Source organism: Myodes glareolus, chromosome 8, assembly GCF_982192425.1.
Source record: "Myodes glareolus chromosome 8, mMyoGla1.1, whole genome shotgun sequence".
Taxonomy (NCBI): Eukaryota; Metazoa; Chordata; class Mammalia; order Rodentia; family Cricetidae; genus Myodes; species Myodes glareolus.
The window spans coordinates 81,949,342-81,975,021 of record NC_142033.1 but is presented as its reverse complement, the minus strand read 5'-3'; the positions used below and the strand labels follow the sequence as shown (position 1 = coordinate 81,975,021).

Below are 25,680 nucleotides of genomic sequence, written 5' to 3'. Positions count from 1 at the left end.
TTGTTGTTTCCAGAAGGAGCCTCTCCCTTGCTGGTATTCTTGCTTTGACATTTTGGGGAAGGATTTGAGATGAAAATGATTGTGGATATTGAGGTTGGCTGGCTGTAGTCACTCAGAATTCGCCTCCTTTGCAGGTCAGAAAAATGGTGTTGCTGGTGGCTTTGCTGACCTCTGGTGGGCTCACCATCATTTCTGAGCTCTGTATGTGGTTTAACCGGTGGACATGGTGATCTTTTGGCGTCATGAGATCTGTGGGCGGCGTTCCTGTTCTTGCCCATCACAGCGAAGAGGAGATGTGGGGGAGGGGAGGACAAGACGCTGGGAGCAAGAGGTTCTTCAGGGTTGCCATGAGAACCAGGGATCCGGGGATTGGGCAGCAGAGGGCCCCCGCTGGGCCTCGGGGCGTGGCTGCGTCACATGGGTTTGGTCCTGGGGTTCCCGTAGTGCGCAAGGACTAGCCGCGTCCCTCGTCCTCCCGGTCGTCAGGGGTGCCCAGTCAGTCCCCTGGAAGCTGAGGAGAGCGGTAGAGGACCAGGGATCGGCGCGGCTGAGCAAGCCTCCCAGCACCTGTGCAGTGATGGGGGTGGGTCCAGGCGGGCATGTTCGGGGGCGGGGAGGTACGGCACCCTTACTGGGTTGGCCTCCTGGGAGGTTACGTTGCTTAGCTTAGCGTGTTGGCCCGTGTCGGCGCGTGTCTGTGTGTGTCTGTGCGTGTGGGCGCGTGTCAGCCGTGTTGGCGCATGCCGGCTCGTGTCGGCGCGTGCCGGTTTGTGTCGGCGCGTGCCGGCTCGTGTTGGCGCGTGCCGGCTCGTGTCGGCGCGTGCCGGCTCGTGTTGGCGCGTGCCGGCTTGTGTCGGCGCGTGCTGGCGCCCTGCTGGCCGCGATCATTCTTATCTGAGCTTGCCGGCTCTTCCTGTTGGTTTACACAGGAGCTTATCGGCTGTGTTGGTTTGTGTTAGCGCCTGTCAGCTTGTGTTGGCGCATGTAGCTCCTGTGTCGGCACGCACGTTGCCGCGTATTGGCGCGGCAAGCGTGAGTTGCCGCTTGTCTGGTGCGTGCCTGGCCGGCCTCTGCGCTTCTCAGGCCCCGGAGTCCTCCTCCTGCGCTGTAGGCCCTTAGCTGGGGCGGAGCCGTGGCGAACCCGAGCCGAGCCGCGCGGCCGAGCGCTGTCCATGCGGAGCGCTGTCCACGCGCTGGGCACTGCCGGGTTCGCGAGCTGTCCGCCGGCCGGTAGCGCGCACACAGCGACCCCGTGTGGTGAAGGCTGTGCTAGCCGGCCGGCTCTCCAGGTACGCAGGTGGGCTCCGTCATCCGCAACGTTCCGGGGTCTGGGAGTACGAGGAGACGTGCTGAAGTCTCGGTGGTCGTTTGAAAAGGGTTCGCCTCCCGAGATCTGCAAAGGTCCGAGGGGTGAGCAGCTCCGGCGAGCTTGCGAGCACGAATGGCCGCGGGCTCGGCGCGCTGTTGCGCTGCTAGCTGCTGGCTCGCTTGCCGGCTCGCTTACCGGCTCGCCTACGGTCCGGGATCGCGCGAGCTTGGGTGGACCATAGCTGTAGGATAGTCTTATGTAACCATTTTTAATCTCGATTTTTTTTAAAAAGTATTATGTAACAAGTAGTAACTGTACCCACGTAAACCTGTGACTGGAACGTGGAGACGTAGCATCTGCTCGCAGCCAAGTGGTGGGCAGTGGTTGTACGAACCAGCTTGGTCTGTGAGCAGACACGGGCATCTGGGGTAACTGGACCTTTTTTCTCTGTTAAAAATAGGATCTAAGATCAGCCTGGTCCTCTTTTAAACCTTGATGGAGAGTAGTCTAGTATAGTATAGGAGCTTGGGATAAATACACATTCTCACCGTGTATCTTTATCCGTAAAACCTCTTATTTCACTGAAAGAAAATAGCAATTAGTTAAAATTGAGTGATAGAGATTTTGTCGTCGGGTTTATGTTTTTAATTGCATTCAGCAAATTGTCCACTTGACCGTAGCAGCTCTTCGTTACCCCTTGACGTAGATCTTCAGACAGTCAGATCACCTGTTTACATTTTGACTGCCCTTCTCATCAGCTGCCATTTTTCTGTTGATGGCGGGAGCCGCCGCTGCCAGTGTATTGATAAGAGGACTGGACGGAGCATTCACTCAGGCAGCTACTGGCTGGGGACATTGCTGTCTGTATTAGCAAATAGTTTCATTCCTGGACCAGTGGGTAAAAAGTGAGTGTTTTTCATTTTCGTTCTGTCTGAATCTGGAACGCAGTGAATGACTGCAGGGATTTTGACCTGTTGGTAGCCAGGGCCCTCGGACTCGGCCTTTATTTCTTGTATGTTCCTGTTTTGTTTTGTTTTGTTTTTTCCTTTCTTGCAGCAGTGTTGACTCGTGTGGGTTTTGTTTCTTTGGTTGGTTGATTTTGGTAATGGCCCTATGCCATTCCCTTGTATCCCAGACCCTCTGTATTTAGCAAATGGGGTGAGGATGGGGGTGATGGTAGGCTGGAGGGATGGGATTATTGGAATTTTTCCTTTCCATCAGCCCTAAGAAGAAAGGTGGTAAGTGACGCTTCCCATTTCGGGTTCCACACAACTATGCGCTTAATTGTGGGGTAGGTGTGGGGTCCCCGTGTGGACTTAGGGCTGGATTCCTGTTGCGCTTCTCGCCCCTCCCTTTATCTGGACTAGAAAAGGGAATTATAGATCCTGCCTGGCAGTACTGAGAATTGTGCACTAATGGTTAGGAAAAGGTGGCAGATGGAGTTAATGGCAATTTCACTACCAGTTTGAAGGGGTGGGAGAAGTGCCAGGTTGGTAGAATTAAAATGGGAGTTATTTTTGCTTCTAAACCCCCTCTTAAGGATTTCCATCCCCAGCCACTCTTCTCGCATCATGTAATTACCACCCAGAACTGGGCTTCTAAAATTTCAGAGAACAGTGCATCTTTTGAATTTTAGAATTAGGTGACATTTAGGCGACAGTCTGAATTCACTGACTTTCAACCCTTGTGGTCCCACAAAAACCAGACAGTTTCATACTGGTGACTTAGAAAGAATGTCTTAGGATGCTTTCTTGGACTAGCACAGTTACATACTCCATCTGAGACTTGAGAGACTGAGGTCTAATGATGCCCAAGGTGACGGGATCGGGGGAGGCCCAGGGTATAGCATTGGAGCACATATCTTCAGACACAGCTTGGTTCTTGCTGAATCTGAGACTGGACTCCACCATCACTGTGAGACCCATTGGAAATTCTTTCAAAACTGTTTTTAAATTGATGCATTTTATTTACGGGGGTGGGGCCCTCATGCACAGTCTCTGTAAGTCCTCTTCTTTTGCTGTGTGGGACCTGGGGATTGAACTCGGGTTACTGTGCTTTGGTGGCAAGTGCCTTTATTTGATGAATCATCTCACCGGCCACCATGATTGGTTCTTAATGAACGTGAAGCTGGAGAAGAGATGCTGTGTCTGAGCCTTGTAACCACGTGGGGTTTGGGGTACTAGGGCAAAAGGTTGGCAACCTTCATCTGGTGGAGTTACTGCCTAACTAGAGGGACAACAGCAAAAATGAGGGGTGGTGTGGAAGCAGTCGGAGCCCTTTGGACTCTGGGAGGTCTGGGAGAGTGTGTCATAAGAGGCCTTTGTATGAGCCATCTTGTTCTCTATTTCATCATATTTAAAAAAAGGAGTTGGCCTAGGCCCCAGGATTCCAGCTTCAACCAGTGCAGGGCACTGAAAGGCAAATCTGACAGTTGGTGCGGTCACTCATCATGTCCAAATTTGTTTTGCTAGTCTGCGTTTGTTTGTAATCCATAGAATGCACTACAGAGGGTCCAGAATATGAGAGTTGGGCTCAATTTTTTTAATTTAAATTTTTTTGAGAATTTCCTAAGTGAGTATTGTGTTTTATCATGCCTAACCCAGACTTAAAAAGTTTTCAACTTTATGGTGATATCTATGCATTCAGTAGAAAGCCTGCCTTGAATTTTGATTGTTTCCTAGGTTAGTGATGTGCTGTATGTAATATTCTCTCATGTTTCTGGACTGAGGCAGCAAGCATGACTCTGTGAGAAAATAAAGCTAACATTCCACAGTGTACTGAATTGCAGTGATGCTCTCTGTAGGTGGGTGTGTTAAATGCTCTTCAAGTACAGTATTTTAAGCTTTCAAGTGCTATATGTTAAGACTTGTGTATGCAGGTGGCATTGACCCATTGACCTGATGTTTTGCCTTATTCCCAAAGCCATCAGTTCCTGAACCCTTACAATGGAGGTTTGATTTTTTTTTCAATAGTATATCTCTTTCCTTTTTTCCAATTAAATAGGCTTTGTTTCCCTTGAGTCGGGTGGAAGTTAAATAGTAAGAAAAGGAGGAGTTTGCATAGGGAAGTAGTAACTAATTGACATTTTGGGGGGGGGCGGTCTGCCTTTTTGCTCCTTTGAGCTGGTACTTCTTTAGGAATATTCCTAGTCTATGAAAAGCTGCCTGTGGGCATCAGGAAGTACCAGGGGTGAAGTCAGGAGGCTTCAGGCTGAAACCTGATATCTGAGAGGAAAGAGAATCCTGATGGTATAAATGGGACTTTAAGTCACCTACGCATGATTTCTCTCCACTTCGGTGCTAGTCCCGGGGCTGTTTGTGTTCGCTGGTCACGGTCGTGATGGCTGACAGAAGCTCAGGCCGTGGGTTCGCACTTCAGTGGGGTGAGAATTGCAAGGAGTGCCTTGATGGCTTTTGACAGGACCCTCTCCTGTCACATTCAACAGATGTTTGAGGAATCAGGCTGTTCTCCCCAACCTAGGTTGAAACTAATGGCTACAATTTGGCTCCTGTGTTTGAGCACATGGTCCCCCACCGATGCCAGTGCATTGGGAGATTGTGGAACCTTCAGGAAACGAGGAAGTAGGTTACTGGTAGCAGGCAGGCCTTATGGCTTAGTGTGTAGACCTGGTTCCCACTGCAGTGTTCTCTACTTCTTGATGTAATGTAATGTAACCAGCTGCCTCACACTCTCGCAGCATGGCGCCGTTCTTCCACTGTGCCTTCCCTGCCGTGGTGGACCATACCCTCTCAAGCCATAAGCCAAGAATAAACCCTTCCTCTCGGGAGTTGCTGTGGCCGACATTTTGTCACAGCAGCTATCACAAATGTAAGATCATGAAGTATAAGTGAAGCGGTAAGAAAAGGGTCCAAGGACAGTCAGGGTGACTCATCAGGAAAGCACAGCAGCCCAGGAGTCCCTCTCGTCCATAGGAGCGCACCCCAGAGTCCCTAAAGGACACTTAAATTACAGATGGAAGCTGAGTTAATCACTTTCTATCACAGTTTGCAAATACTTGGGGGAATCAGTTAAAAAAAAAAAAAAGCAAAGGCTCATTTTAGCTCATGGATTCAGAGGTTTCCTTCCATAGCTGCTAGTCTCCATTCTTTTGGGCCTGTGCCAACATCGTACACCATGGCAAGGGGAATGTGTCCCAGAGCAAAGTCTTCTCCTTGTGAACATTTCAGAGCCCCTTCAAAGGCTAAAATCTCCCTATAGATCCCCACCGTCTTAAAGGATGCAGCCATCTTCTGTAGCTCCAAGGTAAAGATCAACTCTTTTAATATATGGGTGTGGTTTTTTTTGAAAGACATTTAAAACTAAACTATGGCAGTACTAGTCATATCTATGATAGAATTTTATTTGTAAATTAGGCACACTTTTCTTATTTCTGAAATTTTACATTTAATGCCAGATGTTGGTTGACCACAGGTAACTGAAACCATAGAAATTAAAGCTATGAAAAAGGAGGGAGGCTCGCTATTAATATTTATTTATTGTCTTGAAGGGAGCTAGCAGGTTTCAGTTCTGACGAGTTAAATGTTAATACTGTTAACTGTTAATATTTAACACTGTTTCGCTGGTTGAAAGTGGTACTCCTTAAGGTTGGCATGCATAAGTCTCTCAGAGCCCTGCTAAAATCTGCAGTAGGTGTGGTGTGGGGCCCAGGTCTGATCTTCTGACCGGCGTTGCTTGATGTCCATGCACTTGCAAAGTGACCAACCAGGCTTTGTGCAGTAAGGCCTTAGTGTGGTTCCCTCCCATGCTTTTTTTTTCCTCTAGAAATTTTCTGTTAAGGGTACTTCAGTCGTTAAGAACTATCATTAGTAGTGCTATTAACCCGGGAATATTTTCCAAAAATTTTGCTGTGACTAGTCTGATATTGTCATAAGTAACACTCTTACATGTGCTCAATTATAAATCAGTTTTTCAGTTATAAATATTTGGAGTGTCCTGCTGGGCACTTGCGTTCCGGTAGGTTTTGTGACGTAGCTCTTCCTTCATTTGGAACAGTGCAACTCTTGGAGTCTTTTGAATCTTGAATGGCTTAGGAAACTACATGCCTTTCTCTGAGTCCGTACTTTGTCTTCCTTGCCGTGCCTGGGAGGATTGAACACAGGTCTTGGGCGCGCTACCCAAGCACTCCGCCATTGAGTAGCTCGCTTTACGCTTGTATGCTTAACACCTTGCTTCTCCAGGGGCCCATGCCTTCACCTCTTAGAACCAGGTAAGGACCAGAAAGGGCCTTTCACAGTATCGACCATGACAACAAAGATGTCCTAGTGAAGCTGCAGACTGCGTTCTTGCCCTGTCTTCTGTCAGCATGAGGTTTGCTGTGTCCTGAAAGGTAGGTAGGTCTAAGTTGTCTCATTGTTAACCATCTTAAGGGAAATGACATAAAATTAGCTTTCATCTTACTTGCGCATGTGACCCTACATTCTATATTTATGGATTCACTCCACCCCTTTTTAGTGCTACCTTTAAAAAAATTCTCACACCAAAATACCTCCCTGGATAATAAAAGCCCTACTGAATTCTTGTATTCATGCCTATTCAAGTTGCTCAATGGATGTAATAATAGAGCCCATTGGACTTTGGGCCCCATTCCTTGTCACCTTTTTATCGAGAATCATCCTGGTCATGTTGAGATATTGGGCAACGTAGTGCTTTCCTGAAGGTTCATGGCCCAGGAAGCTTAGAAACAGTGGGCGAATGCAGGCTCTTTGTGGCTGTGCTTTCCAGAAGACTCACTGTGCTGCAAAGTACTGTGATACTCTGAGGGGAGGAGCAATTACGCTGGCTTGAAGTTGTGGGACATAGAACTCCCTGTTTGCCTATTACTTCATGACAGTAGCCTTTTGTAGTGTTCTCTTCCCTTCATTTTTACACAGTCACACTTACTGAGGTATAATTTACACACCATGAAATTTACCCATTCAAAGTATTCAACTTAATTTCAATTAGTATTTTTGTAGATAAGTGCACCACTGTGTTCCAAGTGTATGCCCCAAAATTCTTGGGTTGCAACTTACTTCCTAATGCAATAGCACTAAAAATCACAGCTCTTAGGAGATAGGGACATCATGAGGTCCGAGCCTTCTGAATGGCATTTGGGCTTCAAGAAGGATTAAGTGAGTAGATTTGCTCTCTCCTGCTCTTGTGCATGTAGAGATGTTTGTCCCTATGGATGGAAGAGCAGTGACCCGCCATCTTGGAAGCCAGGAGCAGTGAAGACAGTTATATTTTTTCCAACCACTAGACTGTGACATTTCTATCCAGATTTGGAAGTGTTTGATCATTTAGTAGTTTTGTGATTAGCATTTAGGAATTGCCAGACTTTCTTCAGTGGCCAAACCATTTTACATTGTTACCAGCAATATATTAGAGGTGTCCCCCCCCCCCGGCTTTCCACTTTCACCCTGCTCGATACTGTGCTCATCTTAGTATTTCAGGTTCTCACAGACACTGAAGAGCAGTCACCGTGGATGTATTTTCCTTTCTTACGGGTTTTATCTGGATAAATGTCCTATAATGAACATTGTTTTTCCTTTATTTGTTGTTGTAGTTTTTTTGGGGGGGGTGAACTTAGAGCCTCACACATACCAGGCAGGTACTCTACCACTGAACTATATTCCCAAGTCCCTCTTTTGTGGTGAAGTTAAATTTATTTCAGTCTTTTACTGGCTCTGCTTCTGGTGTCAAACTGAGTGGACCATTATCAAATCTCATCACGAAGATTTTTTTTCCCCTATTCTTTTGTCTCCAAGTTGAACTGAGATAACTTCATTTCTGTCTTTACAGTTAGGTGCCTTTGTTGTTTCTGTTGCTACTTTTTCTCTTGTCCCGACTAGGACTTCGGAACTAAACTGTGCTACATAAAAGTAGCAAAGGGGAGGACGTGTCTTGTTCTCCATCTGAGAGGACATGCTTTCACCCTTCCACTATTGAGTGTGGCATCATTTGTGGGCTTTTCACAATACTAGCACAATATTGGGTAGAAGCTCTTCAATTTTCCCACCCCGATAGTTTTCAAGGAAGAATCCATATGGGTTGATAGTCCTGTGGGTGCCTGTAAATTGTTATGTTGGGTGTTTGTCACTTTGGAACACATGTGCCATGATTCACAGTGTTCCTTACTCTATTCTTTTTTTTTCCATTTCTGGGGCCATAGAGATGACGATGGTGGTAAGTAGATTGTCTGAAGATGCACACTGCCATCGAGTCTCCTAACTACTCTTCATTTACCATCAGATCCATATGACGTTAAAATTAGGTTGAGTTGGTAACCCTCTCTCGGGGCCAACTCTGGCCTTTCAGGGGAGAACATTCTATACTGTACTATCCCAAATCCTCAGGAGAAGGAAGAGGTGTGATGAGGCCCTTGCCCCATTTGGAAAGTGCCTCATGTTCCCAGGTCAGAAATAGATCCTTGAAGAGCTATGCTCAGTCCCGGATGCGGTGGCCTGACCACAGGCGGAACGTGGTTGGATGTTCCAACCCGTTGGGAGGCCTGAGATGCACAGTTGTTCACTGGAGCCTCACGGTTCATTCCTCCCGGGCAGCAAATTCTGGCCTCTTAGTGTCACACATTTGGAACAGATGGACGCGGATAGTTGGTGTATAAGCTGAGCAGTGCTGCTCCTCTGTAGCTAGGAAGGTCTGATTGGGGGTTCCAATGGATGTTTCTGAGCTTAGCCTCTGAGTGCACATAGACAAAGGGAAGATGGATGAGCTCTGGCTACCTCGGGGTGTTGGCCACCCCTAAGAGGCTGTCAGTTATCTGGGCTGCATTTCACCCAGAGGCAGGGCTAGAATTTTCTTGGAAACTGGAAATACTAGAAGTGTGACATTTTCCTCCTGCTTCTCCCGATGTGTGTGACTTGTCCAGAAGGCAGTTAAATACTGTCCTCCATGTACATCCTGCCAGAATCAACATGCCGGCTGGGGTTCAGGGAGCATAGCTGAGCCACTTTTCTAGATGCTGACCTCTAGGACCCCTGACAGAGTAGAATGAAGGGAATTGTCCTGTCCTGGATCTGGGGCCGTGTGTATACTATGCTGCAGTGGTCTGGCCAGGGACATTCATGTCTATGGCTGTGTCTCAAGTGAAAATGTATGAAACCTGGTGTGCTTGAAGAAGTTACCTTGAAAGGGGTCTTGTTCCATGAACTCTTTTGGTGGTGGCTTGCCTTCCTTTAGACTGCCCTAGGTATGCATTGAAGTTCTGTGTGATGGGTGAGGTCTTGGTTTTCAGGGGAGCTACTTCAGGTTTGGGGGCTATGGAGACAAAGGACATTGTATGTGAAAAATTTATTTAGACGTTTTAGACCCATTGGTCCTTAAAAATGACTAAGGAGCCTGAAGAACTGTGGGTAAATGGATAAATGTTGATATTCATCCCCCCCTCCACTCCTTGTTTTCAGGTAAATCTTGCTACTTAGTTAAGAATGCCCTGAACCTCTGTTCTTTCTGCCTCTGTCTCCAGAGTACTGGTATTACATGCAACACCATACCCAGATTTTTTGAGCAGTGCTGGGTTATAAATTCAGGGCTATCCATGGTAGGTAGACACACTACCAAATGAGCTATATCTGCCAGTACTTGACATTTGAGACATCAAAGCAAATACATTTTGGTGTTTTCCCTCCCTTTAAAACAACATAAGTATAATGTCACTTATAGAAATGGATTATTATTTCATTTAATCTGAAGAGACACTGCTGGCCATTTTTCAAGTCCTTTTAGTGCCTAGTGTAGAAGAAAGAAGGTGGATTGTCAATCACATGCCCTGTGAATCCAGAATATTCAACCTCCACGTAGGCAAAACAGAGAGAGAAGCAAGAAGATTTCATTGTAGTCTCTTAAACGTAGTAAGCTGATAAAGTATCCAGAGAGCTCTGACTCCCATCTTTTCAGAGATATGCCCCCTGAGGAGAAGGAACAGGAGACAGACAGATGGAAGGAGGAACCATCTTATCCCGCCACCCGCTCTGCTGCCTCTCAAGCCGTAGCTGCTTCCAGTGCCGCCCTTCATCACTTTCCCTCTCTGTGCTTTTCTTTTTAAAATGCATCTCCTTTAGTGAAGAAAGGCAAAGGGAGGAAAAGGATGGACAAAAAAGACAAGAAAATAGAGGGCTAAGTTCTTCCGGGTTTCTGGAAGCAACACACAGAGCAGGGTCTGTGTAGTCAGTGTTCATGTGACTTGGCCTGAAGCACTTAATAGGCCCATTGTGTTGAGGTGTGAGGAGGGAGGGAGAGCCACTCAAGGGCAGAAGCAGATGGGGCCCTTCCTGCCCTTCGCAAGAGAAGGCTGGCAAGACAGAAGAGTAAAGACCACTAGTTTGAAACTTGACCAAAACCCCTCATACTTTGCAGGATTTTAAGTCTTAGATAAGTCACCCCTGGTCCGTATTTTAAAACTTGCATCCTGCGGGTTGGCAAAGTAAGATTTCCATTCCTGCCTATTGTCTCTTCTGTGTAGTGACCGTATGGGCCAGTGTTTGGGGGGAGGGGTTGTCTTTGAATTATAGATGTGACCACACACCAATTTGTCACTGTGCTCTTTTATAAACATGATGCCCTCTTATTTCTTCTCCTCAGCTCTTTCCTACCCCTTCCACTTGGTTGCCTTCTGCCACCCAATGTGAGGCACCTTTCAGCTACTGTGTCTGTTCACATTTTGGGACTGTTGTCTTCCCATTTTAGTGTTGAGGGAAGGAAATCAAGACAGAGATGTTACCTCCTTTGCCTATAGAGGTTGGCTTCCCAGCCACTTCCATGGCTGCCTGTCAAATGCCAGAGACTCCTTGGCACTGTGCCTCTTCTGTTGCATACTTAGAAGGCTACCCACCTTCTAAGAGTGCCTTAGACCAGTACACTAGATTAGACCCCTCTGGGTGCCTTTTTTAAAATGTATTCTTTTAGTCCTGTTCTAAGACATAGAGTAGTAGTCCTGGTCTTGAAGTGGCTTCTTAATAAAGAAATCACTACAAAATGAGTCCACAAGGGGAAACCAGCAGCAATAAACCTGCTTTTGGAGGATGGGGAAGAAGAAGTGAAAAGGCTGAGCACCAGACCTGCTGTGGAATGGGTTAGGAGTTTGTAGGCTGGGCCCATACCATAGGGAGGAATGGAACAGGTTGAGGCAGATGGAAGCTTTGCTTCTGAGGGGCTTTAGGCAGTAAAAGTAAATGGTTGGAAGTGTTTTGGATGGCAGAATTTGCCAAGGCTCTAGGAACAGGCATGCCTGTAGACGGATAGGCAAGGCTAGTCAATTGAGGTCTATCCATTTTTAGGCAGCCTGAAGTAGAGGCCGGAACACCATAGAGTGGGCCTGGCAACTTCGATTGAACATTTGGGTGACTTCAGAGTACAGTAAGGATTATGATTTGAATTTTCCCTTTGCAGGCTTGTTGAGAACTAAATTTCCAAGTTCATATGTCAGTAGTCTCTAGAGTTCTGAGTCCTTTGAATGGGTAGAAGGGTTAGGTGAGGTATAAGATTCCCATGGTGGTATTAGAGAATTTAGAAGAAGAAGAAGAGATTAGATGCAGGCTAGCATATGTTTTGTTTCACCATGTGATGCTTCTGCCATGTTCTGATGAACCAAGAAGGCCCTTGCCAGATGCCAAGCAGATGCCAGGGCCATGCACTTGGACTTGGCAGCATCTAGAACCATGAGCGAATAAACTTCTATTTATAAATTATCTAAGCTCAGATATTTTGATATCTCAGCAGAAGATGGGTAAGGATGGCATTTGGCTGGGACTTAACTCATGGACTCTGCAGTGCTGGGGGATGGGTGGGTTATGAGGATGCTGAGGGATGAAATAAGTTTCTATGTCTGAGAGAAGCCAGTTGTTGCTGGCAGCAGTAGAGGTAGAAGTGGATGGCTCTTGGTTGCTTTTATAGCCGAACTTTGTTAGGCTGGTGGGTTGGGTAAAAGGCATGTAGGAATGGAAGAGGGCCCTTGGTGCACTTTGGTAGGTGCCCAGTAGGTGAACAGAATTGAAGAGGTGAGGATTTCAGCAGGTCGGTTTAGGTTGTTCAAAGTCTTCTATGTGTTCTGTGGACATGAATGTCTCTTCAGCAAGGGAACTAACTCTCTCAAGACTGGGTGTGAACTGAGCTGCGTTGTCCTGTCCCATAGGAATGGTAATAGAAGTAGCTTCCTCCAACCAAGGGAGTGTGTTTCTACATCTGCTTTTTCAGGTTCCTCCATGAAAGCCTTCCATTCTCCAAGAATCTTGTGTCTATTTCTGTCTGAAGTGTATTATTTTAATGCTTTTATGAATGAAACAATTTTTACCATCAGATTTTCTAATTACCCTGTTGCTAGTGAAATATAGAAAGAGTGGTTGTAGCCTGCTGCCAGATTGCAATCTTATTGAATGTTCACCTTGGTTCTAATTGATCGTCCATTTCATCCGTAAATAGCAATGATTTTTTTTTTCAAAATCTCTTTTTCTATTCAGTATTCCCTTTGTGTTTCTGTTTATGATTTCATCATGTGATCTTTGGCCCCTGGGATAGTTAGGTTTCATGATGGGTGGGCTTTTTGCCTTTGGTGCTAAAGTATGAAACAATACACACCCTTAACATTATACATGGTATAGGCTAGAAACTTCCAGCAGACAAGTAACACACACACACACACAGGAAAGGGGGGGGGAAATGAGCAAAACAAGGTTATTTCTATTACACCAAAGGCACCCTGGTTTTTGTTGGCCAGCCAATCTAGATGAACTGGCGAGTTCCAGGTTCAGTGAGTGTTATTAGTTACTTTTCTGTTCTTTTATAAAAGAGTTTATTTTGGCCAATGATTCCAGAGGGAGAGTCCATTAATGGTGGTGAGGAAGTCATTGAAGCAGATGGCCGAAGTAGGAAGTTAGCTGATCACACTTTCTCAGGTAGGAAACCAGAAAAGTGAAGTGGAACAAGGTTATGAACTCTTAAACCCCTACCCTCATGACTTTCCTACTCCATCAAAGCTCTACATCCATAACCTCCAACACAGGGATACCAGTTGAGCACCAAATGTACAAATTCATGAGCCTGTGGGGGACAATTTTTATTCATACAACAGTGAGAAACCCTTCTTCCAAAAGTAAGATAGAGAGCAATTGATAAAGACTTCTGACATTGACCTGTTTTCCACATATACATATGTATACATACACATGAACACATACTTGTTAATATACCACACACATGCATACATGTACTTCGCCTTTTATTTTTTAAGACAAGATCTCTCACTGAATTTGTGGTTCCCATTCTTGACGCTTTACATATGTTCCAGGGCCCCAATCCAGACCCTCATCCTTGCACAGCAGGTATGTTGCTAATAGAGTTTCTGCCCAGACTACTTCTCTTTATTTTCAAGATGCTGGTTTTCAAATTCAGGGCCCTACACAGGCTGGGTAACTGCACACCACTGACCTATACTGTATCTCCTGTATTTAATTGTTGATACACTTTGAAACTGCCCATATGTTCTGTCCATAGCATTCTGACATTTTGTGATTGCTTTTTAGAAATTTACCTTTTCTCCCATTCCTATTTATTCATATAGTTCTTAATTTATCCTATTAAGTACCTTACTTTGTGAAAACACAGTAGTCTCTGGTATCTTTCCAATTTGGAATTTGCTTTTTAAAATTTATTCTGTCCCCTTTCAAAAAGCCTAGGCTTCCCTGTGGCTAACCAGGTTGAATATCTTTGTTGTGAAAGTTGGAATTTGTTGCGTGTCTAAATAGTCACTGTTATTACTCTAAATATTTAGTGTGTGAAAGCTAGACAGGGGAACACTTTATGTTAGCTCAGGAATTTTTGGAAGATACCAAAGATACCAAACAAGAATCAAGAAGTACCTTGTTTCTGGAAAATCCTGGAGTAAGCTAAGACATCTGTTTTGTCCAGGTTAGTATCTCATTTAGTAAGATCTTAAATTTTTGCGCTAACTAGACAGCTGCCTGAGAACATGTTTTCTTGACCGAAAGGAGGACAGATAAAGGAGTTTCATCTGAACTCAGTAGGTGCCTATCTCCCACAAGATGGTCAAGGTCAACCCATGACCATGACCTGTTGGTCTGCTTTGGAACATTATCAGAGCCTGCCGTAGGTGCTGTCTGGTTTCATGGTAAGCAATGCTCTGGAGAGGTGTTTGTATAGGCTCTGTGACTATGGATCAACCCTGAGGTCATTGTGGTGGGTTGTATATTACTCAATTCATTTTGTAAGACTTAAAAAGTGTTTTGTTTGTTTTTCCAAATACAAAGTTTAACATCTATTTTCTTGAAACTAGACAAAAATAATTGATGTGGTGAGCTCCTCTAAATTTTTAAATTTTACCTTCGAGATTAAGTTGTGCCCTCACAACAAGTCTCTAAATCTGAAGGCACATGTGTGGCACAGGCATTGGGAAGTAGCTCTGGGGCATTCTACCAGAATCCAGGAAAAGGTTAGATCCAATAGGGGTGAAAATCTCCAAGTATGAGAATTAGACGTGATCCATGAGCTGTCCTTCTGGCGGCACTAAATCTGTTTTTCAGGACCATTTCAAAGCTAACAACGTTTTATCTGATAATGGGGGAACATTTTCTATGTCACAGATGGTAACAGCAGGTATTTATTTAATGTTTACTTATGATTAGAGCTTGTCCTCCGTCTTTATGTGCATTAATCCTCACAAAAATCCTATAAGGGAGATTCTACTTTATATTTGTTTTGTAACTAGGGACACTGAAGCTCAGTGAGGCAAATAATTTGCCCGGATGTAGCCTGCTGAGTCAGGTTAATGTCAGGAGACAAACTAGGGCTCTATGAGTCTCATGCCTGGATTTCTAACAACATGCTGAGGAGAACTGACTGACAGGTAAGAGGTAACAAGTGTTTTATTTTCACCCTTAACAATTAGGAAAGGTTTGTTGATTTGTCCTTCATTGAGTTTACCGGTTCAGAGCACCCACATCATAGATAGACCAGTGGAAATGCAGCAGCCTTGTGTGAGTCTCTGTTTACACCCTTGCTCCATGCTAACAACCACTCTACCAAGTTAGTTACTGTTTGCATCACGTAGAAATACTGAAACAGTGGCATCTTAGTGCAGTTGATTAAGATACACTGCAAGATGGGCTTTTATCGACCCAGTGCCCTGCAAAGGGCTCGTGGTTTAGGAGAAGGATGAATTGTCCATCTGCTGCAGGGCAAAGGTTTGTCACTACTTTCCCATGCTCAGAATAGGACCTTAGGCTATTTGGCACACAAGACTTGAATATGTAAATCTGAGAAAATCATGGGTGCTAGACATCAGACTACAGGCCTTCCTGTTCTATATCCATTCCTCCTGTAAGAAAACTCATGGACCACTCAATGTTCTTTGAACCAAGAATCCCCAAGAACTCTACCCAGGCCATGAACTGGTACCTGATCTGAGAAACAGGCATATCTTTGGGGTAGGTCAAGGGTATGGATGTAACCTAGGGGGACTCGATGAAATTTGAACCAGGCTCAAAACTTAAATTTTGGATAAACTTTAGCCTCTTAGGAGGGCAGAGTTCTATGCTCTATATCCTTGAAGTTCACTTGCTTTTTGAATGAGGGAGACACCCAGGCAGTGAGCTGGAAGCCACTGGTATATTTAGGTACTCATCCCTAAAATTAGTAGACATGACAGTGGAGACCTACTTCTTGTCTGGATTTACTTTCATGTTTTGTTCTTGGAAAGTCAAACAATCTTCTTGGGAGAAGAAATATTCTTTTATATCTTAAGCAGTTTTTAGTCCTGGGTGTTTTCAGATTGAGCATTCTAATCTATACGTGCTCATAGCATGTTTGATAATGACTGCTTGGATTTTTTGATTTTGGAGCTGACTTTGATGCTGAGTGGGTGGAGTTGTTTTTGGGGAACAGAGGGCCAGTAATCAGTGAAGTCTGGGTGGCCACCTTGGCAGTCAGAGCCAGGAAAGTCCTGTGTATACTAGCCTGTATGTAGATGGATCCTTTCTTTGCAGAAGAGTCTTCTATTAAATGATGAAGGCAAGATGCAGAGGTGTGTATCATTACCAGTGGAGACTCACACGAGGTCCTTTATTTCAAGGTTCCCAAAGGTATCACTTGATTGCTTCTGTTCTTTCTCTCACTCCATTTGGTTTTGTTTCTATTGTAGGCAGTGGGCAGCAGGGACTAGAGATGTTCTGTGAGCCACATTCTTTACCAACTGGCCATTCAGCATCATAGCTCATCCATGTCTGTCTGTCTGTAAAGTGGGGATCACGTCCTGCTGTTTCAGTTATCTGAGTATCTGTTTGCATCATAAACTGGAGCCATTTTACTTGGTTATTTGTAGAGTAAGGCTAGCACAAGATGAGAGAATACTTGACCTCTGGCTTTTGTCCATCATAATGTGTATGTTCATCCTGATGACAACCACTAAGAATTGGGATTCATGTAAGTAGTGATGATGTGGGGTCTTAGGTAGGTATTGCACCCCATCTTTTAATTAATATGCCATCCTGAAGAAATTTATTTTGTGAATGGAGCTCTCTTTGATGCTGATTAGCCCTTGGAATGGATTCTTGCAAGACTTTTGGCCAGTCTTAGGTATAAGCAGGAGATGCAAGCAGTGCAGGTAGATGAGGGCTAAAGCAGAAGTAGCCTTCCTAAGAAAAGGCATATAGGAGGCTCTATTTTGGAGAAAGATGACTGCCATATTGTTCAATCCAGCTGCTGAAATGGACCACAGATGGGAAGACCCAACTGCAGATTTTTGTATCACAGTACTAGAGGCTAGAAGTCTATTGTGAGTGAGTTGGTGGGTTGCCTAAGGCTTCTCTCCCCTCTTGGCTTGCCTGTGTAGTCTTCTCTTTGTCTTCACACACTTGTACCTCTTTGTATGTCTATGTTTTAACCTCCTCTTCTAAGGGCGTGACATGAGTCATATTGGACCAGGGCCACCCTCATGACCTCATTTTAACTTAGTTACCCCTCTGTGACCCATCTCCAAAGAGAGTTACACTTTAAAGTATTAGGGTTAAGACTTCAACATATGAGTGTCTTGGAAACACAGATTGGCCAATTACAGGGAGGAACCAGGTTGAAAGGCTCATGTGGGACCAGCGGACTGGACTTCATCAGTTGCCTTTGCTGGTATCCGCAGCCCTTGATAGAGTATTCTGGGATGGTTTCCCTTCCTTCTATGTGTAGCCTTATGGCGAGCTGTTGAATTATTTTACATAAAGTGTTCTAAATCCTGCAAGAGTATGGATAGACTTTTCTTGTTTCTCTCCAGATAGGTAATATTTGAGCTTGAGAGTCCAAAGTTCTTCATAAATCTTTGGGTACTGGGACAGGGGTGATGGGAAGGATTTAAGAAACCCCACCACCTCCCATCCATGCCAATCCAAGAATAAACTGACTAGTCACAAATGTTCTGAATTGTTCTCCGGGTGGACAGGTTGTGTGGTGGGACAAACTGGGCTTTTCAGAACAGAGGTCCATATCTTCCTCATGGCACAGATGAGTATGGGTGTTGAGGTTTTGGTGAGACCCCGAGGAACCATTAGAAAGTGATGTCTTAGCTTTCAGCTGCCCATTATAGATAGTGCCTGTAGTGCCTGCAGTTTCAGGCTGGTGTACACCTAGAGCGGATGATCCTAAGTTGGTGGCCAGAACTGGTGCTGTGACATCCAGCAGTAAAAGCCCCCCCCCCGGACCTCTCTGCCCGTTAATATGACCAGAGAGTCTTTCTCCACAACAAGAATTTATTGTGAGCAACACTGAGGTTCCTTGAGGTGTAGGTCTATTTTTGTTTCTGGCATGCCTTTGCGAGGTTGAAGAGACACATCTGAAATAGGCAGAAGGCCATTTCTAACCACTCCTGCTCCCACTGGGATCATCTGACCAAGTTGCATCTCCTGTGTTTTTCTTTTCTGGTTACATCATTCAAATGGAGCTCTTCCTCAAAGCCTCTGCATTCCAATAGCCTGATCAGGACTGCTTGATGTGGACATGGCATGGAAATGAAGACTCATTTCACAGTTGGCCTTTCTGACTTGAAATGTGGTTATCAATAGCAGCTTAAGTAATGGGGCCTCCTGGCAGGAAAGGCCTTGTGCTGTGGCAGGCCCCACCTTTCATCTGGGTTCCAAGAGCTGGGTCTGTAGATATCCACTGCCATATTTATTTTATTTGGTTTTTCTGGTATTGGAGATTGAACCGTGGACCTCACATACACTAAGCAAGCATTATCCCAGTAACACACCCTGAACCTTATTGACAACTTTGAGTCCTCACAGGTGTCAGTGAGTAGTGGCTAGGGTGTGGCCCACCAAACATTGCCCCAAGGAAGTAATTTCTAGGCTTTTTTAGCTGTAAGATTTTTTTTTTTTTGCAGCGGGGTTGTTTATGAGACGATCTATTGAGCTCAAACTAGCCTTGAACTTATTATATAGGCAAAGATACCCTGTTCTCTTGATTTTTTTTTCCGTTACTCCTTCTTGAATGCTAGAATTATAGGTCTGTACTACTGTGCCCAGCTTGCACACCTCCCATAACTGTCAAGCCATCAGTGCTTGGCTAGCGGGTACTGTTAAAGAACCCCTGGTTCTGTTGGGCACCCTCTTACATACTGTTCATGTGGTCAGTGAAACAGGCTTTCTTTCCTAAAATCCTCCAGCAGTTCTGGTTTGGCGTTGCCCAGTACCTCATCGGAGGTGCTTGCTATGTCGGAAGTCCAAGGAAACCTGCCCTCTTCCTGCCACTTCCTTAGGTCTTTCTTTGCTTGCTGCTTAGAGTTAGGGCTTGTAGTAATAGTAGAAGGGCCTGAGAGGAACGGCACTGCGCCATCTTGGCAGAATTAGAAACTTCTACTTTGGCTTTTTCCCGTTTTTTCCAATGGGTTTTGCTGTGCTGCCCAGATTGGCCTCAAACTCATGGTCTTCCTACTTCGCCTCCCTAGTGCTGGAATTTCAGGCACGCACCCACCGCTATGACCAGTCCTGCTTTGGGTTTTAGTTTCCTATTTAAACATTTTCATTCCCACATGGCTGGTGCATTTTAGGTCGATGTTTAGGGATTTGTTATTGGGCCCTTATGAGGTTCAGCCAGAGATTGAAAATAATTGTCAGAATTCTCACAGTACCTTCTAGAAGTCAAATCTGTGGATATTTAAAAAGCTGCAGCACTTTCCTGAAATGGAAAGACCATAGCTCAGTGATCTTTGAAAGTCTGGTAGTTTGTCAGTCTTCTCTTTCTTCTCGATTTGCTGAACCATCTCTTTACTATTGTTTTCTGGGTTCAGAAACAAATGGTTAATTCTCACTTATTACACCAATCAGAACTAAAGAAAGGTCTGATTGCTAATCATGAAATCATGGTGCTGTAATTTTGGTCACTGCCAGTGGGTCTATAAACCAAGAGTTTCTCCAGAGAATGAAATCATATTGAAATATTCATGGTTATTGGTACATTTCTGGCACTGTAGGGTGTTGGATCATTAGACGGAAGGCTTGATCTTATTGTTTCTAAGCAGTGCCAAGGCCAGTATTACAGTAGGACAGAGTATAGCACAAGTCAAGAAGCAGTTAATGTGGCATTTAAGATAAGTCACAGAGATCAAAATCTAGCAGTCTCAGTTCAGGCACAATCTCTGTAGCTTCTGGTGTCATACAGTGTGGTCTGGTCCTTGGAACATGTACAGTGTTGGGAGTGGTGTGTTGGGAAGTAGATAACAACACGGAGTACGTGTCAGACGAAGAGTAGAGTAACAGTTGTAATGGGTACAGAGACCAGATAAGGTTAATAAGTTTAGCAGTAGCACACCAGTTCACACGTGCTATACTTCATTGGTGCAAGGTAGCAGTCTGTTTGATTACTCATAGATTTGACACATGTCAATAGATACCCTTCTCCACGGTGGAGAGATGGCAGCACCAAGACATTCAGAAGCTAGACACTCTTGATACTTAATATTTGAGCTTTCTGTGTTTGTAAATTAGACTACATGCTGAAGCTCCAGATCTGTTATTTTGTAGACCTTTGTGGTCAGTCACAGATACACTTGCAGAAATAAGAAACATGCATCCTGGTGGAAGTCAGACAAGGATTCTATACTGGAAACCAATGTTTGTACTGTGGCCTAGTTGTCATCAGATGTTTTATTATTGTTTCTGGAGGGAGTTGTTTGCTTTTCTGTAATTTTTATGTTAAAATACCCCAATACACAATATTGTACTATTTATGAAGTCAAGAAAAGTGTAGTATTCCTCACAAAAACATCACATAAGCCTTATTCAGGCATGTGTCAATGCTGCTCTTGACCACAAATTTTTATTACTGACCAGCCATATATTTTTAAAGTATCATTAGGCATAAACATATATAAGACAAACTTTTGTATTTCTGAGTTGGCAAAAAATTACAACCAGAAGCTTTCACAATCCCAGCTCTTTATTTTATGCACACATAACAACAGATTTCACAGCCACAGTGCTCATTAGAATCTACTTATTTGTTCTTGCTCATTGTTTTAGTTACTTTTGTTGTTTGACAGCAAATGATCTAAGGGAAGAAGGACTTACTATGGTTTATGATTCTGAGGGACTTATTCCTTCATCATGGGGAGACACGGGACAATAGCTGACTGGTCACATGACATCCACAGTCAGGAAGAAGTAGAATTGACTTACCTCCAGTGGCCTCCCTTCCCCAGTGAGACTTCTCAAACAGTGGCTTCATGAGCCTGTTGAGGACATTTCACAATCAAATAATAATATTTTGTTCCTGCCTCCTGTAGGTTCATGTCCATTTCAAGATGCAAATTTGATCCAACTTGGAAAGTCCTTATAGCATCTAATAGTGCCAACACTACCCAGAAGTCACGAGTCCAATCTCTTCTAAGACTCAGTACTGGGTCTTGATTGAGTGTGCCCCCAAAATTAAACAAATCACATACTTCCATTGTACAATGGTACAAAGTAAACAATTCTACTTTAAAAGGGAGGAATGGGTGGGGGGAGGAGGTAGCAAACAAAAATTGACCAAAACAAAACCAACCAGTAAGGCAAACACCAAATCGTTGAGCTCCACGTCTAGCATCTGGGTCTTGATGGAATCAACTCCAAATGACTCGGTAATTCCACCACACCAACTCTGCTGCCTGTACTACAATACCATCTCTTATATTGGTTCTACCTCATTGGTTCCTGTACGTTGCCTTAGCAGGTATCCTGTGGTCTCAGCATCTCCAGTATCTTGGGGATCTTCGCTGAAACTTGGATGTTTACCTTCACATCATTGCCTCTCAGGGCCTCCTTGTAGGGACTGCAGCACTGGCACTCACTGCCTGGCATTCGATGCTCTCCAAAATCATGGAACAATGAACTCTTCTAACTTAGTTTTTATGCCTGAAAAGGTAGGGCCATGAGTATGGCACTGCCCCTTTGTTCTGCCATCTCTACATGGAGCCTAGTCCACTTCCAGCACAGTTGCAGCCAGCTCTGTGCTGGCCTGGAGGCTCCCTAAACAGTCACAGTTGAGCAGGAAGCGCAGGTCTGGGTTTAGACTTTCTCGAGTTAGAGATTTTTATGGGCCTGGTCTTGCCTTCAGGTAGCTTTCCTGTTGTTTCAGTGAAGATACTTTGTCATCTGTCCGCTCCTTGTTTGAAACTTTAAGCTTGCTCGCATACCTTCCTCACCAAACTTCACATTTTTTGAACTTTTTTTTGTTCTACTTGTTGCTGTCCCTCCCTTGGGCATGGATACCAAGAGTGACTACTAAACATGCCGCAGGTTGCAATTTCTTCTGCTAAAGAAATTCATCTCCTGCTTTTAAATTCATCCTAAAACAAGTTCTCAGGACAGGGGAAGAATGTAGCCAAGTTCTTTTTTTTTTTTTTGTTATTGTTTTGCTTTGTTTTACAATACCAGCAATATGGCCTCTTTCTCACTTCCCAATAAAGTCTTTGTTTCCTCTGATACCTCATGAGCCAGGCATCTGCTATCTGTGTTTCTGCTGACCTTCTAATCTTCCAGACTCTTACCAGAAAAGCAGTACCTTCAGAACCTAAATATTTACCCCTGGGCCTAGCTCGTAAAGGTTCTACAATGTCTGTCCCATAATTGCCACACAGAGCACCAAGCACATGTGCCTTGGGGAGATTGATTTTTATACACAACTGCCAACCTGTCCATGTGACCAGGTTGTTTTACCTCAAAGTCTGATATAGAAACCACATCTACCCCCCCCCATCCATTGAAAAGAGAATATTACCAATATTAATACGCAGAGAGCAGAAAAATCACATCAGTTGGGGTTTTGCTAAGTGAGGTACCTAGACTGAGAATGACTCACCATTCTACCATTTTCCAAACTTTCCCTATACTTCTCAGCAGAAATGCCCTCTTGAGTGTTCATATCCAACATTAGACTCTTCCCATGTGTCTTCCAGCTGACAGAAGATCTTTATGCTCAGGCTGCATCCTCTGGGGTCTAGGCAAAGGATTCAGCTGGTGCCTCAGCCTTTTTTCCATCCCTGCCTCTAAAATATGTCCTCTGCACAGGAACCAGCATGACCCTATAAGATGGGGACCTGTCTTGCCCCACTAACTTCCCAGCTCACATATTTGTGGTGAGTCTGAATGGGCAGAATGCTCACAATAGGTCCTCCACCCCACTGACCCAGCCAACTCTTCTGTATGGGGAAGGTATGAAGAGAGAGAGTAGAGGGCCAGGGTTGAAGGAGGAGGGAAAGAAAAGCATAAAGCGTGGGAGGGAAGTTAAATCATGGAAAAAGCGCTTCCTTTCACCTTGCTTTAGAGAGCTGCCTTACTAGATTAAAGGCTTGAAGACATATTAGGGAAAGCCAAGCCTTTGGCTTTGTATAAAACCCAAACTTATTTTACTATAAAGCCTTGTCTGTTTTGTGGATTTGGAAGGCATGTGGGAACTTTCTCCAGACTTCTGCTGTGCTCTGCTCTTTTTTCCATCAAGAGCATGTGCCCCAGCCAACTTTGGGGTTTAAATTCTGTACCTGCTATTTCTGGCTTGAAGAGGATTCCTCATCCTTCCCCAGCCTCGCCCACCACTAGTGACCTAGAGAGACAAGACCACTAAAATCTCTAAATGCTTTGGAATCTTTCCCTGAGTTACTGTACACATTGTAACTATTTTAAAACAAAGTTCCTGTTTATACCAGTTCTCATCTTTCCAGTGTAGAATCCCACACACGAAACCTTGAAGAAGACCACATTTAAAATTTGTAGGTATGAACCTAGGAGATTGTCTACTAGGCCATAGTAGGTGGAAGCGCTGCAGAAACTGTCGTGCAAGTTATAAAGTGTTGGGAAAGAATGCCATTGGGGGTGTTAGGGTGTTGAGAGACTGTTGATTTGGGCTCCTGAGCTCTGTGCATTACAATGAGTTTTGTCCCTGGGAAGACACACAGACTTCACATATCCTTCCTGAAATGGGCAGTGCACACAGTTATTCAAGATCCAAGGGAAGGAAGCGGTGAGGAGCGAGTGATCAGATGTAGAGAGCAAGAAAGAATGAGTCCTTCCATTCCTAGACCTGAAGACATAACTGTAGAGTGAACAACCAAAGCAGAGCCAGTCCATGTGTTCTGCTAAGAAGGATTTTGAAAAATCTTTTGGTTTTGCAGGCCATAGTGACTATGTGACGGTCACTGTAGCATGAGAACAGCCTTGGGTAATACAAAAACGAATATAGGGAGCTTCATCCCATAAACTTGGTACTTGAATGCACTAAAATGAAGAAAAGAAAGCCAGATAACGCCGGCCTTCTTATCTGCTTCTTGGCCACCATGATACAAGGTACTAGCTCAGGTACATTTTCCTTTAAGTGATTTTTTTTCCCCAGTTTCATGGTCACAACTGTAAAAAGGTCTTAATATAGGAAACTCGGGCTAGAGAAATGGGATTTTTGCTTTCAGAACTGACTTAAGAGAGGTTAGAAATGATTGGAAATATAGCTAAATAAGCCCAAGATTGTTGTAAACAAAGTTTAATGGGCAATTCCAGTGGGAGGTTAGAAGAGTAATAGTGATATAGCCAGTAACTCTTGTGTTCATGTGGATGGATTTCATGTGGGAACATGGACTTCTACAAACTGGACTAGAGGCCATTGACATTACATTCTGGCAAAGAACATGGTTAAGTTTGTTCATACGCTGAAAGTTTGTGAGAAGTGACCTTAATAAAGGTGGTAGACTAATATAGCAGAGGAAATTTCAAGATAGTCTAGCATTCAGGCTATGACGTGGTTATTGCTTTCTGCTTTTAGCCAGGTTTATATTAAAAATTGGGAACAAAAGTAAGACAGAAGACTGAAAAAGTCTGTAGTTTGGGAAAAAAATATTGTAATGAAGACATGGTTTCCTAAGAGATTAATACTATTAAAGAAAAACTTCATGCTTTGTATTGGTGCTACCAGTAGAACTGGGTTTCCCTCTTTTGAGTTCTTAGTCATGCAAATAAGGAATTTGGAAGGAGGCTCAAGGACAGACAAGCTGTGCAGCTCAGAAGCAGCCAGAAAATGAGAGTTGGAAAGGAAGAAAAGGGAAAGCTATCGCACTTGAGTTGGGCCATCATGTTCCGCCATGGAGACAACAAGCAGTGGTGTGGTAGGAAGGGGTTAAAGTGGTAGAGAAGACTTGAGAGAATGAGTGGAAAAGTCCAGAATGTCAGAAAAGCATTTCCGGGTTTGGGCTACTATCCCAAAGAAAAAGAAAATAAACAGGCTTGATCTTGAGGGTCTCTCTTGGGTAATCACAGCTTCTCGGTTATGATGGTAATGGAGGCTGTGCTCAGAGAAGAGAGATCCACAAGTCAGTGCACACACACATGCACACCACTTGGGCATAGTACTTTTCTCTCTTGAAAATCTGCAGTAGTTAATTAGTAAGATTATACAATTCCATGGCTTTTTGTATAGTGGAAATGGAGATAGGTAATACTCAAGTTCATCTTCACTATTTCCTATTTTAAGGGTTTTAATTTATTCTTATTTTTAGTATATGTTTTTTAAGAAAAAAATGTTAAAATTTATAAATTTATTTCCCAACATTCTGTACAGGTTCTCTTATTAGAAACCATTATCTTTCTTTGGTAATTTTATTGTTTCATAGGTTATGTTTTGAAGAGAGTTGTATTTGATTACTCTCCTTGGATATTCGTAAATTGTTTTCCTCTCCGATTTGTTTTTAACTGTTTCTTTTCTGTGGTGTGTATGGGGGGTTGGGAGTGGAAGGAATCATCATTGTTATTTAAATTCTATTTTATAAAAGATGCAAGTGTCATGGCACTAATTTTCCTTGCTTGTTTCTCTTACCTCATTTATTTGTCTTGACACAT

General features: G+C 44.1%; 1 protein-coding gene across 3 annotated transcripts in view; it reads left to right on the top strand.

Moving 5' to 3' along the window:
• Positions 1–451: 451 nt before the first annotated feature.
• The window catches only part of Grb10 (growth factor receptor bound protein 10), a 112,933-nt gene continuing 87,704 nt past the window's right edge, over positions 452–25,680 (top strand). For all 3 annotated transcript variants that reach the window (XM_085692223.2, XM_085692222.2, XM_085692220.2), the window contains exon 1: positions 452–583. In XM_085692223.2, the coding sequence (XP_085548349.2) occupies positions 578–583 (6 nt within the window). In that variant the 5' untranslated portion in view covers positions 452–577. The remainder of the gene's footprint in view (positions 584–25,680) is intronic.